The sequence below is a fragment of the Papio anubis genome, chromosome 1, assembly GCF_008728515.1.
Source record: "Papio anubis isolate 15944 chromosome 1, Panubis1.0, whole genome shotgun sequence".
Taxonomy (NCBI): domain Eukaryota; kingdom Metazoa; phylum Chordata; class Mammalia; order Primates; family Cercopithecidae; genus Papio; species Papio anubis.
The window spans coordinates 202851348-202868751 of record NC_044976.1 but is presented as its reverse complement, the minus strand read 5'-3'; the positions used below and the strand labels follow the sequence as shown (position 1 = coordinate 202868751).

The window sequence follows — 17404 nt, the reverse complement described above, 5'->3', positions numbered from 1 at the left end:
TTTGATGTATTTAATTGAATGACTCATTTAGTGATTTTCAATCTAATAAATTTAGCAGGTTAATACCTGGCTTATTAAACAATAATCTTTATTAACATAATTTTTCTTATTGAATACAAAATAAACCATTGCAAACTATAGTCACAATAATCAGATGATCAAAGCTACTGAGCAAATAGACCAGCTATAAAAGTTTATTAAAAAAATAGACAACATATGTAAACATATTTTTCAGTCACAAGGCTTCATAATACAGCACATTAGGCCCAGGCCTTAAATCTCTGCAGTGGGAGCACCTTAATTTTTTACTAACAGTAATTGACTTATCTTTCAGTGAACATTAAGCCTACGCAAAAATAAATAACCAGATTCTGCTAAGTTTACTAACACAGAAAATTGCAAATGTACAATAGATTGCAGCAAAAGTGAACTATCTGCAGTAACATGAGAGATTGAATTGTTATACTGCAATTATTTTAATACAGCTTCATTTTGAAATTCATCATAATGTAGAGTTGACTAAAATAAAGCTAAAGAGGAATGACAGAGATAAACACCCAGATCACATACACTCCCCAACACACACGTGCAAATACACATTTACTAATATGCACACACATCCAAACACACATGCACACACATACAGGAGATATTTTGGTAGAAGCAAAACTGAGGACATAGTTTCTATCCTTTTTCTTTCATGTATTGATCATTTTAGGTATATATTTCCTCTACCCTTGAGCTGGAAGCTACGTGCTCCAAAAGGACTGAATACAAAGCAATCATAGTTTCAAACATGATAACATGTTGGGAAAACCAAATCTCTGTTACATAATTCAATAACCACCCAAAGTGAAGCTGAATCATAGAATGGATGATAAAATAAGAAAATGTATTAAGTACCTGAGACTTTACTGCAAGAATCCAGAATGCTACGTAGTTTTGCTAGGGGCAAAACTCACCATGTTAATACAATCCTTTCATACTGTTTCTCGTCTGCTGGATATACCTGTTAAGCAACCACAATGCTTCAAAATTGCCAACGAATATGATTTTCCTTTTCTTCTATTATAGGTGATATTTTATCACATATGATTGAATTTATTTTAAATTGCTGACATATCAGTTATTCAGTAAACCTTTAGCAAGCTGTAAGTTTGAATGAAACATCAAGCGATGTTTTTAATTTAGTTTTTCATTGTTTGGAAAAACTTAAATATCGATTGTCCGTCTTCTAAAGAGCCATATTCTAGAGGCAGAAGGGAAGCACAATACATTTAACGTAAGAAGCCCAGGCAAATTTACCGAGCCCTCGGGTAGCCATTTCTGCACCAATAACTCCAGGTTTGTGTCATATATGTATGACCATAAAAGTGATTCATAAATAATTTTATTATTTAAATCCTGATCTGCTATTCAAAGGTCCATTTCTGAAAATAATTCATAATATAGTTGCCATTTCCACCATATAAGCTTATTTCAACAGATGTCTAACATTTATCAACAATTAAATGAAATGTGAAATAACAACAACATATTTAACTTCTAACAGTACTGTACTGCTATTCCTTGAGTTGTCAGTGTCTTTGGGATTATTAGGATAATTATGCATTTAATAGAGAAAAATAAAATTAAAACACACGACTGTTTACAATACATGATATCTGTGAAGAGCTAGGTATCTGTAACAATTTTTAAAAGTCCTACTGGAGAATGAAAAAGCTTTCCACTTCTGAATGTCAAATAAATGGCTACGGATGAAGGAAAAATGTTTTCTATAGGAAAAATGGAAAGATTAGCCTCGCTCAGGGGCACACCATGTGGTCTCAGCCAAATGGCAAGGATTGAACTTTGAACATCTATTTTGGAGTTCTAATGAATAAAATACTTATAACTTAAATTCAGTAAGGCTTTTATAAGTTACATTCCATATAATTTCCTCAGGGAGAAATATCATTGCATAATGTAAGTGAGAACTGGACATATTTATGCATTGTCGGCCCACAGCCAAGGTTAGGTAGTTTAAACAGGACTCTATACCTATTCCAGTCATCAGACTTTTAAAAACCTTTACTTACTAATATCACATTATTCTTACCAAGAAACTAAAGCTCTTTCTTGGCTTTTTGTTGCACAAATGACAATTAAGAAAAGAAACTAAAAGAAAAGAAAAAAACAAGAAACAAGACAAGAAAAAGGAAAGAAAGGGAAAAAGAAAAAAAGGAAAGAAACAACAATAGTGAAGCTCATTACAATTTCTGTTGTGTACAAATGGACAAAGACACAAATGAGAACAAAAACATTAACATTGTGCTGAAGGTAATTCCACCCAGCATAGTTTTCACTGGTGCACATCTCTTGTTTTACACTTTTGTATATTCCAAGTTATAAGAAAAGAATCCAGAGGAAAAACAATCGACATGGCTAACAGCAATCATATACATTTTTTGAGAAGTTGGATATACCTTACTAATTTAGTAACATGGCCACAGCTTTTGAAAACACAGCAGCATGAAACAGTTCAAAGGTAGATACATTGTGTTCATTTGTTCACCTTAAAAAAAATGCTTAAACAACAGTAAGGCACTTAATTTAAGATAGGAATTCTTTCTCCAGTTCATATATAGATGGCCGGCTGGTTTTGCTCCTCATTCTGCACAGAGGCACAGTGTAGTCCCTGCTCTGACCTTCCACGTCAGCATCCAGTAATGAAGGCACATGGGATTTAGTCCTCTCCTTGGTAGCAAGGAACTGGGTGGGATGTGGTCCTGGGCGACCCACTACACAGGCAGCCTGTGCCAGCTGAGACACTGCTGCCTGTGGGTGAGCCTGAGGCGGATCTGAGCGGCTTCTCAGGGAGGCAGGGCGAGGCTGAGGCACGATATGGACAGTGCTGTGCTTCTTGGGTGAGACCTCCCTTGGCAGGTGACTGTGAGGAGCAGGTGAGGGGCACAGTGGCAGTGCAGAGGCTCCAGTGATTGAGATAATAGCTGCACCAGCTGGTTGAGAAAGCCAAGACAGTATGCAGTTAGAAAGAAACTTGATCGTCAACATGATTAAACTTCACTGTAGATTATGATTTGACAAAACTGATGAAAATGGAAAAGTGGTTGGACTTTTACATGTTGCCCCTTTTCTTGTTTGTACTGAAGAACTGACTAATGTCATTACCACTTTAGCAAATAATTATTGGCTTATAAGTTAGAGAAAAATACGCTTTCATATGGGATTACTGTGCTAGAATTTTTCCTTGTGCAATTATAAATTACCAATACTTACCGACCTACAGAAAGATAATAAACCAATTTATCTAAAGGTGATGAACAATAATATGGCAAACATAATATCCAGATGTAATATTTAAAAAGAAGAGAACAATAAAAAGAATGGAAGCAGTTTGTCTTAATATAGCTTTATAACCAATGCTAGCATAGCATTTTAAAATTTAAAAAACATTTTTTGTATATATTACCTCACTTAATATTCATGACAAGTATATAAGGTTATTGTAATTATGTTCACCTACAAAATAAATAATACTCAAGCTCTACAGAGCACTTAGTGTGCCATTTGACTTTTACCACAATCTCAATTGTAGAGATTAGGTAAGTATAGTATTAGATATATACATTGTTGTTATTGGCCCCATTTTATAGATGAAGAAACTGAGGCACAAAATGTTTAAGTGATTTGCCCAAATTCACTCAGCATATAAGTGGCAGAGCAGAGATCTGAGCCCAGATAGCTTCCATACCATTAACCACGGCACTACAATGTTTTTTAAGATATTCAAACAAGAAAGCAGTCTACATAATTTTCCCAGCATCACAAACTTACCAAATGGTACAACTAGAACTTGAACCTTTGTCCTATGACTCAAAATCCCACATTCTTCCAAAGTACCCATATTATCTCCTCAAATGTCGTATTTAAGTGCCACTTAACCCCAGAAATCTCAAAGCTGAGTACGTTCTAGCACATGATGGTGTGATCCAGTCACGTCAATCCTCACTGAATTTTAGGAATGGAAAAAACAGTGCATTGAGGAGGAGTGAGACACTGTGATACAGCAGAAAGATCCCAGGTTTAAATTCTGACACCACTACTTCCTAATTGTGCAATCTTGAATAACATTAATTTTCCATAAGCTTGAATTCTCTTGCATAAAATACTGTTGCCATAAAAACTAAGAGACAATTTACGTCCAAGGGCTTTAACATCTATAAAGTGCTGTGGAAATACCACTGGTTGCCTTCTGCCCAAGTCCCTGTTGTTGGATAGACTAAAAAAACTATTTAAAAATGTGATTTTCTTTTCTTTCAGAGCTTCCATATCTGGATATACACCTCATGGAACTGTCTGGTATAACATACATCAACAGGGTAATACTTGCTGTCATGAGGTGAACTGTGTCCCCACAAAATTCCTAAGCAGAAGCCCTAGCCCTTAGTCCCTCAGATGTGACTGTATGTGGAATAGGGTCTGTACAGAGGTGATTAAGGTAAAATGAGGTCATTAGGGTGGACCTTAATCCAGTGTGACTGATGTCCTAAGAAGAGATTAGGACACAGATGCACTCAGAGTGAAGACTGTGTGAGAACACAGGGAGAAGATGGCTGTCTAGAAGTCAAGAAGCCAGGCTGAGCTCAGAAGGAACCAACCTTGTAGACACCTTGATATGACTTCCAGCCTGCAGAACTGTTGGACAATGAGTTTCTGCTGAACATCCCCCCAGGCTGTGGTACTCTGTTATGGCAGCCCTAGCAAGCTGATACACCTGCTACACGCAGTTCCAACAGAAACTGAGCGATGATGTGTGCAGCAGTGGAGCAGACAAGGCCTGTGGGAGGCGAGAGGCCAGTTTCAGTTCCAGCCCTCCCACTCACCCGTGGTTCTAACTGGGGCAGCTGGCTTGTCTTTTTCGTAATGCAAGGGGGCTGGGTGCTTATTCTCCACGTGTTCTTTCTGCTTTGATATGCTATTATAGGTTTCAGTTACTGAACTTCAATTACACTTTTCCCAGAATCTCAATCACAGTTAAATTAAAATCAAATAAGAGAAGGGTAAGACTCTAAGATCTACATGAACAGTAAAAACAAATTATTAAATGTCATCCCCAGGAAAAGATAAAAATCATAAATCCATGCTGTTTCACATACTCATCTCTACAGCAGTGTTTTATGCTTTTACCTAATTCATGCAACCTACTTGGGGTCGGATTCCCATCAGACATGGTCCGTCTGTGATGTGATGGTCTATCTTTTGAAGAAGCCCAGTAAGGTACATTCCCACATGTCTGCTCTAGGAAGGAAGAGGGCAAGTTTCCTGATACACTACGAGCAGTGTCAAGTCTTGGCATGAGGGCTGGCTCACGACCACTTCCTGGAGCAGTGGGAGAAAAATCCGGAGTGAGCATCTCAGAGTCACAAGTGACAGGTGTACCGCCCGTCAGGGGATCTTCACTGTCTATCTGCAGCAGGCACTTTCTGGAGAGAGACGGCGTGGAGAGGATGCCCAGGGCACTTGTCCGTGGCAGGGACAGTGGGCTGCTGGCCTCCCTACCAGTGGGCGGCAGCCTTGTGGGAGGACTGGCGCTTCTGCGGGACTTGGAAGCCCGCTGGAAGATTCCCTCTCGTTTCTTCTTCTCTTCCTTGGGCAATGGTTCTTCAGCAGCCTGTGCTTTATGAAGCTCTCTGAGGTCCAGTCCCAGAGCCACTGATGCCAGCAGGACGGTGCACCCGTACAGAGCCGACTCCGTTTTCTTTCTCTGGGGGGATCTACTCAGATTATTCATAGGAGTCACCTCAGTGGAGACTGTGGCAGCATTCGCAGAGGCTGCCTCTTCCCAGCTTTCAGCTTCTGCAGGATTCTCTCTCTGAGCATCTTTCCCAAGAGGTAGATCAATGTAGGCCTGACTGGGCAATTTTATTTGCTTCGGTTTTCTGTGTTCTAATCCATCAGGGGAAAGTTTTGGCTCTTCACAGGACCCTAAATTAAGGTATAAGTACACACACTGTAGTATCATTTTACTGTAAAAGTCATTTAAACAAGATTGTAAAGTAAAGCTAAAATATAATAAATACATATTTTAAATTAAAACACATGCAGCCCTTTCCATTTTTGCAAATGATTTATCTAGGAGGGCTCCACGGAACAAGTCTCCAGGGCCCTATAACTTAAGGTTCCCTGCAGATGAACCAGCAAGCTAGCCATCTCCTGTTTCCTGTGCTTCGGGAAGCTCTTCTTCATCATTATCAATATTAGACACTATCGTAGAAACAGTCATCAAAACACAAAAATGCACAACCATAGGCACGTAATCACTAAATATGTCACCAAATGTGCTCTTTTCCTCACTTCACCTAAATACATGTGTCAGGCTCCATTATCTACAGCTTTCCTGCGTGTAAACTAATGGTTCTGTAGCAGATCGGCGGTTCTCAAAGTGTGTGGCCTGGACTGGCAGCATCTGCATCCCCTGGGAATTTGTAGAAATGTAAATCATTGGCCCACCCCAGACTATGGAATCAGAAATTCTGGAGAATGGAGTCCAGCGGTCTGTGTTTCAGCAAGACTTTACTGAAGTTTGGGGACCATTAAAATAGAAGATTCTCCCAAGAGGTTACACAATCTCAAAGGTTACAAATTATACCCGCTTAAGAGGAAGCCAACATTCTTATCACGTATGTGCTTAACAGTGCCTAATTAAACAACAAACTCATTAATCTGATTTCCAAATAACATCTGTAATTTTTTCCAACATTACATCCTAGTATATCTAAACGTGCCTGATGATCTAGACCAGGGGTCCCTGAACCCCAGGCCATGGACTGATACCATGGCCTGTTAGGAACCAGACGGCACAGCAGGTAGTGAGCAGCAGGTGAGCGAGTGAAGCTTCTTCTGTATTGACAGCCAATGCCTATTGCTCACATGACCACCTGAGCTCCACCCCATGTCAGTTCAGCAGTGGCATTAGATCCTCACAGGGCGTGAACCCCACTGTGAACGGCACATACGAGGGATCTAGGTTGCTCCTTATGGGAATCTAGCGTCTGAAGATCTGTCGCCATCTCCCATCACTCCCAGATAGGACCATCTAGTTGCAGGAAAACAAGCTCAGGCCTTCCACTGATTCTACATTATGGAGAGTGGTAGAATTATTTAATTATGAATTACAATGTAATAATAATAGAAATACAGTGCACAATAAATGTAATGCGCTTGAATCATCCTGAAACCATCCCCACCCCACTGGTCCATGGAAAAACTGTCTTCCACGAAACTGGTCTCTGGTGCCATAAAGGCTGGGGACTGCTGATCTAAACAATTTGAGATGCCAGCTTTCTTTCTCCAAAGAACCCTGTGCTCTTCCCTGTGGTAGCTTTTGTTTGGGGTGCCCTCTTTTTCCTCCATTCCTACTCCTTCCACTCCCCGACGTTGCTGACCCAAGCTCCCTTTTCCTTCATAAAGGAGAACCTTCAGAAGGAGAAGCTGAACCTAGGCAGTGAGTGCAAAGGTGCTTGTGAAATTGAGCACAGTACCAATAACGAATTCAAGAAATTTACATTGTGTCTTGCTAAAGCATCCTTACTTTGATCAAAGTACTAAAGAGTCTTCCTAAATGATCAAGTATAAAGACCAATTTTATTTTCTGTTAGTAATCGTGCTTAAGTTTTTCAATGATTTCCATCTCTTCAATCTTTTAAACCTGAATATTGAACACAAATATTGAATATCTAAAGTAAATCATTATGATTCATTTAAATTAAATAGAAATTCCAATGTAAAACTCTCCAAGCAGTTGTTTTTCTTATTTATTTATTTATTTATTTAGAGATGGAATCTCATTCACTCTGTCGCCCAGGCTGGTGTGCAGTGGTGCAATCTAGGCTCACTGCCACCTCTGGCTCCCAGGTGCAAATGATTCTCCTGCCTCAGCCTCCTGAGTAGCTGGGATTACAAGCAAGCACCATCATGCCGGCTAGTTTTTGTGAGTTTTTCATAGTTAATCTGCTTCATTGAATTTCATCATGTCAACAGGTGGCACTATAGCAAGGAGGGATACCCCTTAATCTCAGCAGAACTTTCAGGGGGGGTCTGTATTTTTACATCTAATATTTCCTATACTGAATTAATTTGGTTTTACATAATTAATTATGATAATAACGTTTCTGGTAAGGAAGAGGAGTTACAAATTCCCAAAACCACGTGAAGCCTAATTACTTCCTGCCATAAAGACTTGATGGAAAATAACTTCTGAATTTAAGTAAAGCTGTAAGAAATGCCATTACTTGCTAATCTCCCCTCTGCTACTTTAATGACCACATAAGACTATAAAAGCAAAGCTTCAGCGCAATCAGATGCCAAGGACGGCTCAAGCAAATCCTACCTCCTGAAACACATTTACCTGACTGGTCCACAAACAATGAAGCCAAGGGCATGGGTTTCTGATTTTTTATTAAGATAGTTGACCAAGGACTGTTGCCATCGGAGAGAGGTCTTATCCTACAAGAGAAAAATGTTTCTTTTCGTAAGACAGCAGCACACAGCACACCAATTAGGTTTTGGTGGATACAGGCCAACAATATTTTTAAGGTAGCAAAGAGAACACATTTGTACTCAGTTTTGAAGGGCTGACAAAGTACAAATAATACCCGAAAGTGAGACAGGAAAAAAAATCTCAGAAATATTCTAACTGCTTAACTAAATACTAGTTAATGTGGCATGATAAATTCATCCTAGAAAATTAAGTTGATATTTGTAAATCTCTGTATTAATTTACTTGCTTTTTGAAAGTCTGGCTGATGTGATATTAACACAGGAATGGATTTGTCACATTATACGATGAATACCACCAGATACCACACACCCACCTTTCTTTGCAATCTGCTCTTTCTTTCACTTGAATGGAATTTGGTCCCCAGGTACAACCTTTTTTCTTAAAATTCCTTTTTACGTCCTCAAATTCTTCTTGTCGAAAGACTGTGTTCCTGCCCCAAGTTTTATTGCTTTCATCTGAAGTCACTAAAAAGAATATTATTAACAATATTAACCACAAGGATCATATTAACCAATATTGGCTTTGTTAAAAAAGCTAAATGAATCATATCAGTTGTGAAACTACCTTACTCAAAACATGAAAACAATGAGAAAATTATTTATTTCACGCAATCTCTGGTAAGTTTCTTTCTCTGATCATAAAAAACATCAAGAAAAGTGGAGTAAGTTAACAGAAAAGATACAAATTCGAGATAAATTAGCAGCAAAGATTTGATTACTTTTTAATCTATTTATTTAGCATTTTGCAACAATTAGGATTTCATTGTAATTGGGGGAGGGGACACCAAACTAAACATGTAACTTAAAACGAACTTAGTACTCTAATTTTTTAACCAAATCAGTTAAAGTTTGGAACTAGAGACACAAACATCATATATTTTTAAATTGTAATTTCAACTAATTTTTCACTGGTCGTCACAATTTATTTATTTATTTTTTGGTCTTCACAATTTCGCTCAGTCATGACAACACTTTGGTTACAGTTGTCTTTTAAAACTTGAAAATATTTAACAGTTTTCCATGTCTTGCTTTTTTCACTACCTCACAGGATGATGTATATTTATTTTTAATATCCACATTTTACTAAACACTTACATACCACCCCTCTAATTTAAGTGCACTTGAAAGCGATTTGCAGTCGGGCGCCGTGGCTCATGCTTGTAATCCCAGCAGTTTGGGAGGCCGAGGTGGGCGAATCACAAGGTCAGGACTTCAAGACCAGCCTGGCAAACATGGTGAAACCCCATCTCTACTACAAATACAAAAAATTAGCTGGGCGTGGTGGCAGGCGCCTGTAATCCCAGCTACTCAGGAGGCTGAGGCAGGAGAATTGCTTGAACCCGAGCGGCGGAGGTTGCAGTGAGCCGAGATCACGCCATTGCACTCCAGCTCAGGCGCAGTGCCAGGCTCCGTTTCAAAAAAAAAAAAAAGTGATTTGGAAATCACTGGGGAAAATTGCTGTTATTACCACACACTTAGGGGAAAAATATCTGAAACATACTAGATGTTCTAAAAACAGTTTGAAATATTTTGATATACAGTGGAATACTCTGTGACTATAATAAAAATGAGGTATAGATAATGATATATAATGTTTATATTATATTTAATATTACCTATAATCCATTTTCATTAAAAATTATGTGTTTATGGATGCCTGTATATACACACATACATACACAGAGGAGAAATTACTAAACACAGATACCAAACTTACTAAAGTGTTTAAATTTAATAGAGAGGATTGCTATGTAGAGGGAAATTTAGCTCCTTTATATCACTTTGTAAAATTAGACACATTGTGGATGATGTTTGGTTACTTATGTGTGTTTCTATATTTTCCAAATTTTAAAATATACATATATGTGTGTATATACAAGTGTCTGTGCATATAAATGTGCTTAGGCCAGGCACGGTGGCTCACGCCTGTAATCCCAGCACTTCAGGAGGCCGAGGCAGGTGGATCACGAGGTCAGGAGTTCAAGACCAGCCTGGCCAAGGTGGTGAAACCCTGTCTCTACTAAAAGTACAAAAATTAGCTGCGCGTGGTGGCAGGCACCTGTAATCCCAGCTACTCGGGAGGCTGAGGCAGGAGAATTGCTTGAACCCGGGAGGCAGAGGTTGCAGTGAGCCGAGATGGCACCACTCCAGCCTGGGTGACAGAGTGAGACTCCATCTCAAAGAAAAAAAAAAAAAAACGTGGATGCATGCCTAAATGTATATGTGTGTGTGTAACAATCTTGAATCAGTTGTTCATTCTTTTTATTAAAATAGTTTTACAGTAGAATGAGCGATAAACAGATGAGCAGTTTTCATTTAAGTGAAGGCAGCAGAACCGGAAAAGCTTTCAGCTGGGGGTTATTAGACCGGAGTTTATCTCAGCTATAGGACTGACTGACTGATCTACACTCCCAGAGCTATCTACACTCTCAGTTTTAGCCTCCTCACCTTCCTCCCACTTCCTATTTTCCTTCCCCTCTTGATTTGCTCCTCTTGTTTCTCTTTTGTTTCCATATTGATTGAACTTTTCCTGTACTAAGAGGCCAGAAATGGATGGTGAACTCTACACTCAGAAGATGGGTCTGAATCCAGCTTCACCACTTAGTAGCTACCAACTTGGGCCAGTTTAATGGTAACTTCTATGTCCCTTATTTGGGGATCATAAAAGGGTCCACTCGATGAGGCTGTCAGAATTGAATGGGGGTGTGCACAGACACGAAGACAGCCCCAGTGAAGACGAGCAGCATCCGGGCTGGAGAATTTGAGCCAACGGCTGCCACACACAGAGCTGGTCCTGTGTGGAAGGCTGGATTAGAACCTTTCCACCATGTGACTTCTGAGAAGGAGCACCAAGGATGCACCTCCCTAAGCTGGCTGCATTTCAGCTTTAGAGGATTGGAATTCATTTGAAATCCCAAATTATTTGCTTTAACTGGTACACATCTTGGGCCCATCCTGGCCTGCCCAGTACCACTTCCTAGCTTCTGTGAGGTGGTTTTCCCCAGAGCAGGTGAAGACACAGGAAAGAGGGCAGAGGAGTGGCCACGCAAAAGCGGGGTTGGCACGGTGTCCCATCTGCTCGTTCCTTTGTGGAGCTGGGAGAACAGCCTGGGAGCCCTTTCTGCCTCCGTTAATTAGGCCTTTGCCTAAGCAAAGGCAAGGTTTGAGGTATGGCTTTATGCAGAATGCATTCTCAGAGAAACGAATCAGTTATAATAAATGACGGTCCTTTAAGTTCTAAAACTACAGCCTCATTTAGATCCTGTTTCTCTGTGGGGATCCTGGTGTCCAGGAACTTGCAAAAGAAATCTCTGCCAGTGCCAAGGTTTTCATTATCAAAAGAGGAAAAAAAAAAAAAAAAAAAGAGATTCCACGCAAGCCTCATTAGACAAAATTTTCTTTTGGATTTTTTTTTTCTCCAAATAAGGATGGGTAAACAGCAGGGAATTAAGTCTGGTGGAGAAAAGAGAGGATCTAAATGCATGGTTTAACACAAACTTAGGCTAATTACCACATTACTTACAGACACACGCATTAATCACATTCTTCTTTTGCTTAGCCTACTTTCAGGGGTTTATTTGGACTCACCTTTGAAAAAAATTAGTGATTTTATTTCATCCACTAAACTCTGATTCATAGCCTCACTGAAACTCTCACAATGCAAAGGTGCCAGGCACATCAGCTGTCTGTACTCTCCCCTCCAGGATGAATGCCTGTTCTAAAACCAAAATACTACCAGGAATTTTTAAGTATTAGGTTGGTCAAACCTAAAGTGAATTAAAGTTGAATCCTGAAAGGCAACAATTTTTTCCCCTCACAAAACAAAGAAAGAAATGGAAGTAATCCTGAAGTCCTGATTTCATTTTTCAAAGTATCCTGACACAAATGGCTGGTGATATAATCAGGCTATGCTAACGCTGCATGCAAGTATTTAACAAAATGTCTCGAGATGTGGTATTTCACTTTCTACTCCAGGGCCAGGTCGCATCACCAACTGCCTAGCATCTAAAATTCATTTGTTGTGAGTAGAAATTAGACTAAGGAACCTATGCTCAAACTTTGTTTCTCTAATAGTCGTGGCACCTATGAAATGTCCCACGCTCATTTACAACCTGCTATGAAAACACATCTGCTCAATTTGAATCCAAGTCAAGTCAAAGGAAAGAAATCAACACAGGAGCCCCCGCGGCAGTGCAGAAAGCTTACACTGTATGGCTCGGAGCCGGGGCATCATTGTAGGACTGCTCGGGGGACTGGAACTGCTGCTGTTCAGGCTCCGCCGTTTGTCCAAGTTGGGAGAGGCCTGCACGGTTATCTTGTGCTGGAAATCTGTTGGATGCAAAAAGAGAAAACTGATATTTCATGGTTTTCCATTATCTTCATAGCCATGTCTTTGGCGCACAGCAATCAAAACAAAAATGGTCAGACCCTAACTGCAAAATATATTGCAGAATCGATTTCTTATTTTGGTTTCTTACTTCTCGGGATTTAAGTAATAAATAATGATTCAGAACTTATGTGTTGGGTATAGTCACACACACACACACACACACACACAAACACAGGAAAATATGAAAGTCACGAATCATTGAAGAATTTATAACCTGGGAAAAAAGAGTTATCTGCATTCAGTCTGAGATAGTTAAAAATAAAATTAAGGCTGAGCGTGGTGGCTCACACCTGAAAACCCAATACTTTGGGAGGCTGAGGTGGGCAGATCACTTGAGGCTAGGAGTTTGAGACCAGTCTGTTCAACACAGCAAAACCCCATCTCTACTAAAACCACAAAAATTAGTCAGGCATGGTGGCACACACCTGTAATCCCAGCTACTTGGGAGGCTGAGACAGAAGAATCACTTGAACCTGGGAGATGGACATTGCAGTGAGCTGAGATCGCACCACTGCACTCCAGCCTGGGCAACAGAGCGAGACGCTGTCTCAAATAAATACATAAATAAATTAATTAAATTAAATTGAAATGGCCCTGGATTTAAATGAGTCCTGGTTCTCATAATATAACAAGCTATGGACCTCAAACCAGTAAGCAACTACCCTGGGCCTGTTTCTTCACCTGCTAAAGTGAGCAACGATATTTCACATGGTTGTGGTGGTGGCGAATAAAACAGAAAATGTAAATTAAAAGCATTTTGTACTCTAGGCATTCTACAAATGCTGACTCTTATTATCTAGCTGTAATACGGTAGGGATAGACCAAGATCTATAGGTTCATATGGAAGAGAAAGCAATATTGCCAGAGGAAAGAGGTGTGTCAGGGAAAACTTTATAAACTATCAGGAAAATCATTAACACCTTGGAAGGAGGTAAATGACATTACTGGATATTCTTTCAGTGCAGAGCTGAGCTTAACCTTTGATTGATTGTTTTTCTATTGACTGAGTTATTTTTATAACTAGGTGAGAGCAGAGGTTAACTTGTAGATTTTGTCTGGTGATGATGCAAATAACTTCTGTCTGGAGAAAAAGACAATCCCAAATGGTTTATTGCCATATTAGACCTCAACCAGGTTTGCTTTTAACCCAGCAATCGAATCCTGCATTCCTCTATTAATTTGCCCATAAATACCTCACTCTTCAAATTCTCATTTGAATTGGTTTTACCTGGTTCCTCAATGATTAATGAGTTTAATAAAAATCTTTGACATATGCCCATTTCATATTTGCTAGAGACCTATAACTTACCTTTTTGGAAGTTATACTTTAAAGAACTTTAATGAACGAACTGCTATGAGATGAAACGGATTAGAAAGTTGGTAGGCAAAGACAGGTATCCAGTTATTCATACTAGAAATCTGAATACTTTTCTTGATATTGTCTTTTCTGTTACCCCACATATCCACCAAGCACAAAATATCAGGTAAATTCTGTGCTATATATTTTTCTTGTAGTAGAGAAATTTATATTCCAGGTTATGGAGTTAGCAAACTTGGATCTGAATCCCATTTCTACCACAGCCATATGAATTTTGAGAAAGTAACTGAAGGTCTTGAAGTCTCAGTATCTTTACTGACAAAAATGGAAAAGAACCAATTATTACTATTTCACAGGACTGGTATGAAAAATTCAGTGCAAAGAAGTATAAAAAGTACTTACCACAGGGCTTGGGACATAATAAATGCTAAATAAATGGTTTTTGGGTTTTTTTTCCTCTTCATCTGCACGGCCATCACCATGTCATGCCTAGCCTGCTACAACGCCTTGTGTCCATCTTCCTGCATCCACATTTGGCCCCCCAAGTCTACCTCACAGCAGCCAGATGCATTTTTAATATGCCTAACCGTCATTCCCCTGCTTAAAATCCTTCGAAGGCATCTCATGATTCTTAAGTTATAGATTAAAATTATAACACATTCTGTAAGTCCCTGCAAACCTGAGTCTGAGTTCTTCTTTCTGCTCCAGCCTCATCTTGCCCTTTTCTCCTCTCACTTGTCGTGGTCTAGAAGAGGGGTCAGCACACTCCTTCTGCAAAATGCCCCATTTTAGGCTCCGTGAGCTGCACAGTCTCTGTAACAACTGCCTGATTCCACCGACGTGAGAGAAAGCAGGCACGGTCAACACAAAGATGAATGTGTCCCAGTAAAACGATCTTTATGGATATTGAAATTTCATATCAGTTTCATATCATGTCAGGTACAATGATGTATTCTTCTTCCTCTTTGATTTTTTCCAAGCATTTAAAAGTGTAAAACCCATTCTGAGCTCATGGCTGTACAAAGCAGGTAGAGGCGGGATTGGGTCCATAGGGCAGTGTGCTGAGCCCTGTTCAAACCACACTGAACTTTTTTCAATTCCTGGAAGAAACCAAGTTTCTTCCACATGTGCTCCCAGCCTATTCTCTTTCTTCACGTTCTGTATTTGGTAAATTCCTGTATCGAGTCTCAATCTAAATGTTACTTCTTCTTTTGGAGATGGAGTCTTGCTCTGTCGCCCAGGCTGGAGTGCAATGGCACAGTCTAGGCACACCGCAACCTCCACCTCCCGGGTTTAAGCAATCCTCCTGCCTCAACCTCCTGAGTAGCTGGGATTACAGGCACACACTGCCACACCTGGCTAATTTTTTTTTTTTTTTTTTGTATTTTACTAGAGACAGGGTTTCACTGTGTTACCCAGGCTGGTTTTCAACTCCGTTAGGAAGCCTTCTGTGATCACCTTAGACCAGGTTACATCTCTGCACTAATCACTGTCATGTGACTTTTTCCCCACAGCAGCTAATATTATAGAAAGCAAACAAGTATTTAATTATTAGCTTCAGTTCTGCCCCCTCCCTCAATATAAGGTAAGTGCCCTATGGGCAGAGACCATGACAGTCTCCGTGACTTCAGACTGGCACGGTGCCTTGCACATTACAGGTACTTAGCAAACTTTGCTGAATGAATACTTTCTCTGTGAGAGACATGAGTGCAGAGACTGCATATATATTTTATCATCACCCCTAGTATTGGGGACACAGCAGATCCTCAAGCGTTTGTTGACGGAGAAAGTTACGCAGGGTCCATCTGCAGGATCAGGCTGGTGCTTGAAGTGAGTTGCTGAGGAATACACAGCAGGATAGGGGAGATTTGGGAGACAAACCAAACAGAAAGGAAAGACCAAATGGAAGGCTCCTCCATCTGCTGAGTCATGCTTGTTTTTTTTAAGACAAGATTTCACTCTGTTGTCCAGGCTGGAGTGCAGTGGTGCAATCTGAGTCCACCGCAGCCTTGACCTCTCCTGGATCAAGCAATTTCCCTGCCTCAGCCTTCTGAGTAGCTGGTCCTACAGGCATGCACCACCATTCCCAGCTAATTTTGGTATATTTTTGTACAAATGGGATTTCACCTTGTTGCCCAGGCTGGTCTTGAACTCCCAGGCTCAAGCAATCCACCCGCCTTGGCCTCCCAAAGTGCTGGGGATGACAGGCGTGAGTCACTGCACCTGGCCCCGAGTCATTCCTTTTGAAAGACTTGACCTGGGCAGAGCAGTTGAGGTAAAGAATTGACTAGACTAGGTGGTGGTAGTTAGGGGAAAGAGGTGGACAAAGAAAAAAATATTCTTAACCATAGAAAGGAAACAGTTTAGACTAAAGTCATTTATAAATGTTCATCTAGCCACCTGATTGCTATAACACGATAGAAACAAATGCTGAGAACTTTTACAGCAAGAGGAGCCCTCCTGTCAATAGCAGAAGAAAAGCCAAGAACCAAGCCACAAGATTTGACTGACAAGTTATTTGGAACAAATGATGGGACAATAAATGCTAAGTACAGATCAGGAAATCAACATGGAACACGTGGAAAGCCACAAGTGAGCCGTAAAGATAAAAGGCTGCCTAACAACGCCTAACATTCAGAGTGCTTCCAAGCTTCCAAAAGCACCTGAATACTTCCACTTAAAAAGCACGCTTTATGTTGTAACCAAAAAGAAAATATTCTTTGTTGTTGTTGTTGTTGTTGTTGTTGAGACAGAGTCTTGCTCTTGTCGCCCAGGCTGGAGTGCAGTTGCGAGATCTCAGCTCACTGCAACCTCGCCTCCTGGGTTCAACCAATTCTTCTGCCTCAGCCTCCTGAGTAGCTGGGATTACAGGTGCCCACCACCATGCCCATCTAATTTTTGTACTTTTAATAGAGATGGGGTTTCCCCATGTTGGCCAGGCTGGTCTCGAACTCCTAACCTCAGGTGATCCACCCGCCTTGGCCTCCCAAAGTGCTGGGATTACAGGTGTGAGCCACCATGCCCAGTCACCATTCTTTATCATAAACATCCTTGTCCCTTTGAAGCAGGGAAAGGTTGAGTCTGTGCCAGCTAAACATTTAGGAAAACTAAAGCTGAATTGTTAAAATGCCTGT

The 17404-nt window shown here is 40.2% G+C and overlaps 1 protein-coding gene across 1 annotated transcript in view; it reads right to left on the bottom strand.

Moving 5' to 3' along the window:
- Nucleotides 1-165: 165 nt before the first annotated feature.
- Nucleotides 166-17404, bottom strand: part of MAP3K21 (mitogen-activated protein kinase kinase kinase 21) — a 53832-nt gene continuing 36593 nt past the window's right edge. Inside the window, exons 6-10 of the mRNA XM_003893755.5 lie at nucleotides 12769-12891; nucleotides 8877-9027; nucleotides 8411-8508; nucleotides 5209-5988; nucleotides 166-2999 (exon numbers count right to left, since the gene is read on the bottom strand). Coding sequence (XP_003893804.2) covers nucleotides 2593-2999; nucleotides 5209-5988; nucleotides 8411-8508; nucleotides 8877-9027; nucleotides 12769-12891 — 1559 coding nt within the window. The 3' untranslated portion in view covers nucleotides 166-2592. The remainder of the gene's footprint in view (nucleotides 3000-5208; nucleotides 5989-8410; nucleotides 8509-8876; nucleotides 9028-12768; nucleotides 12892-17404) is intronic.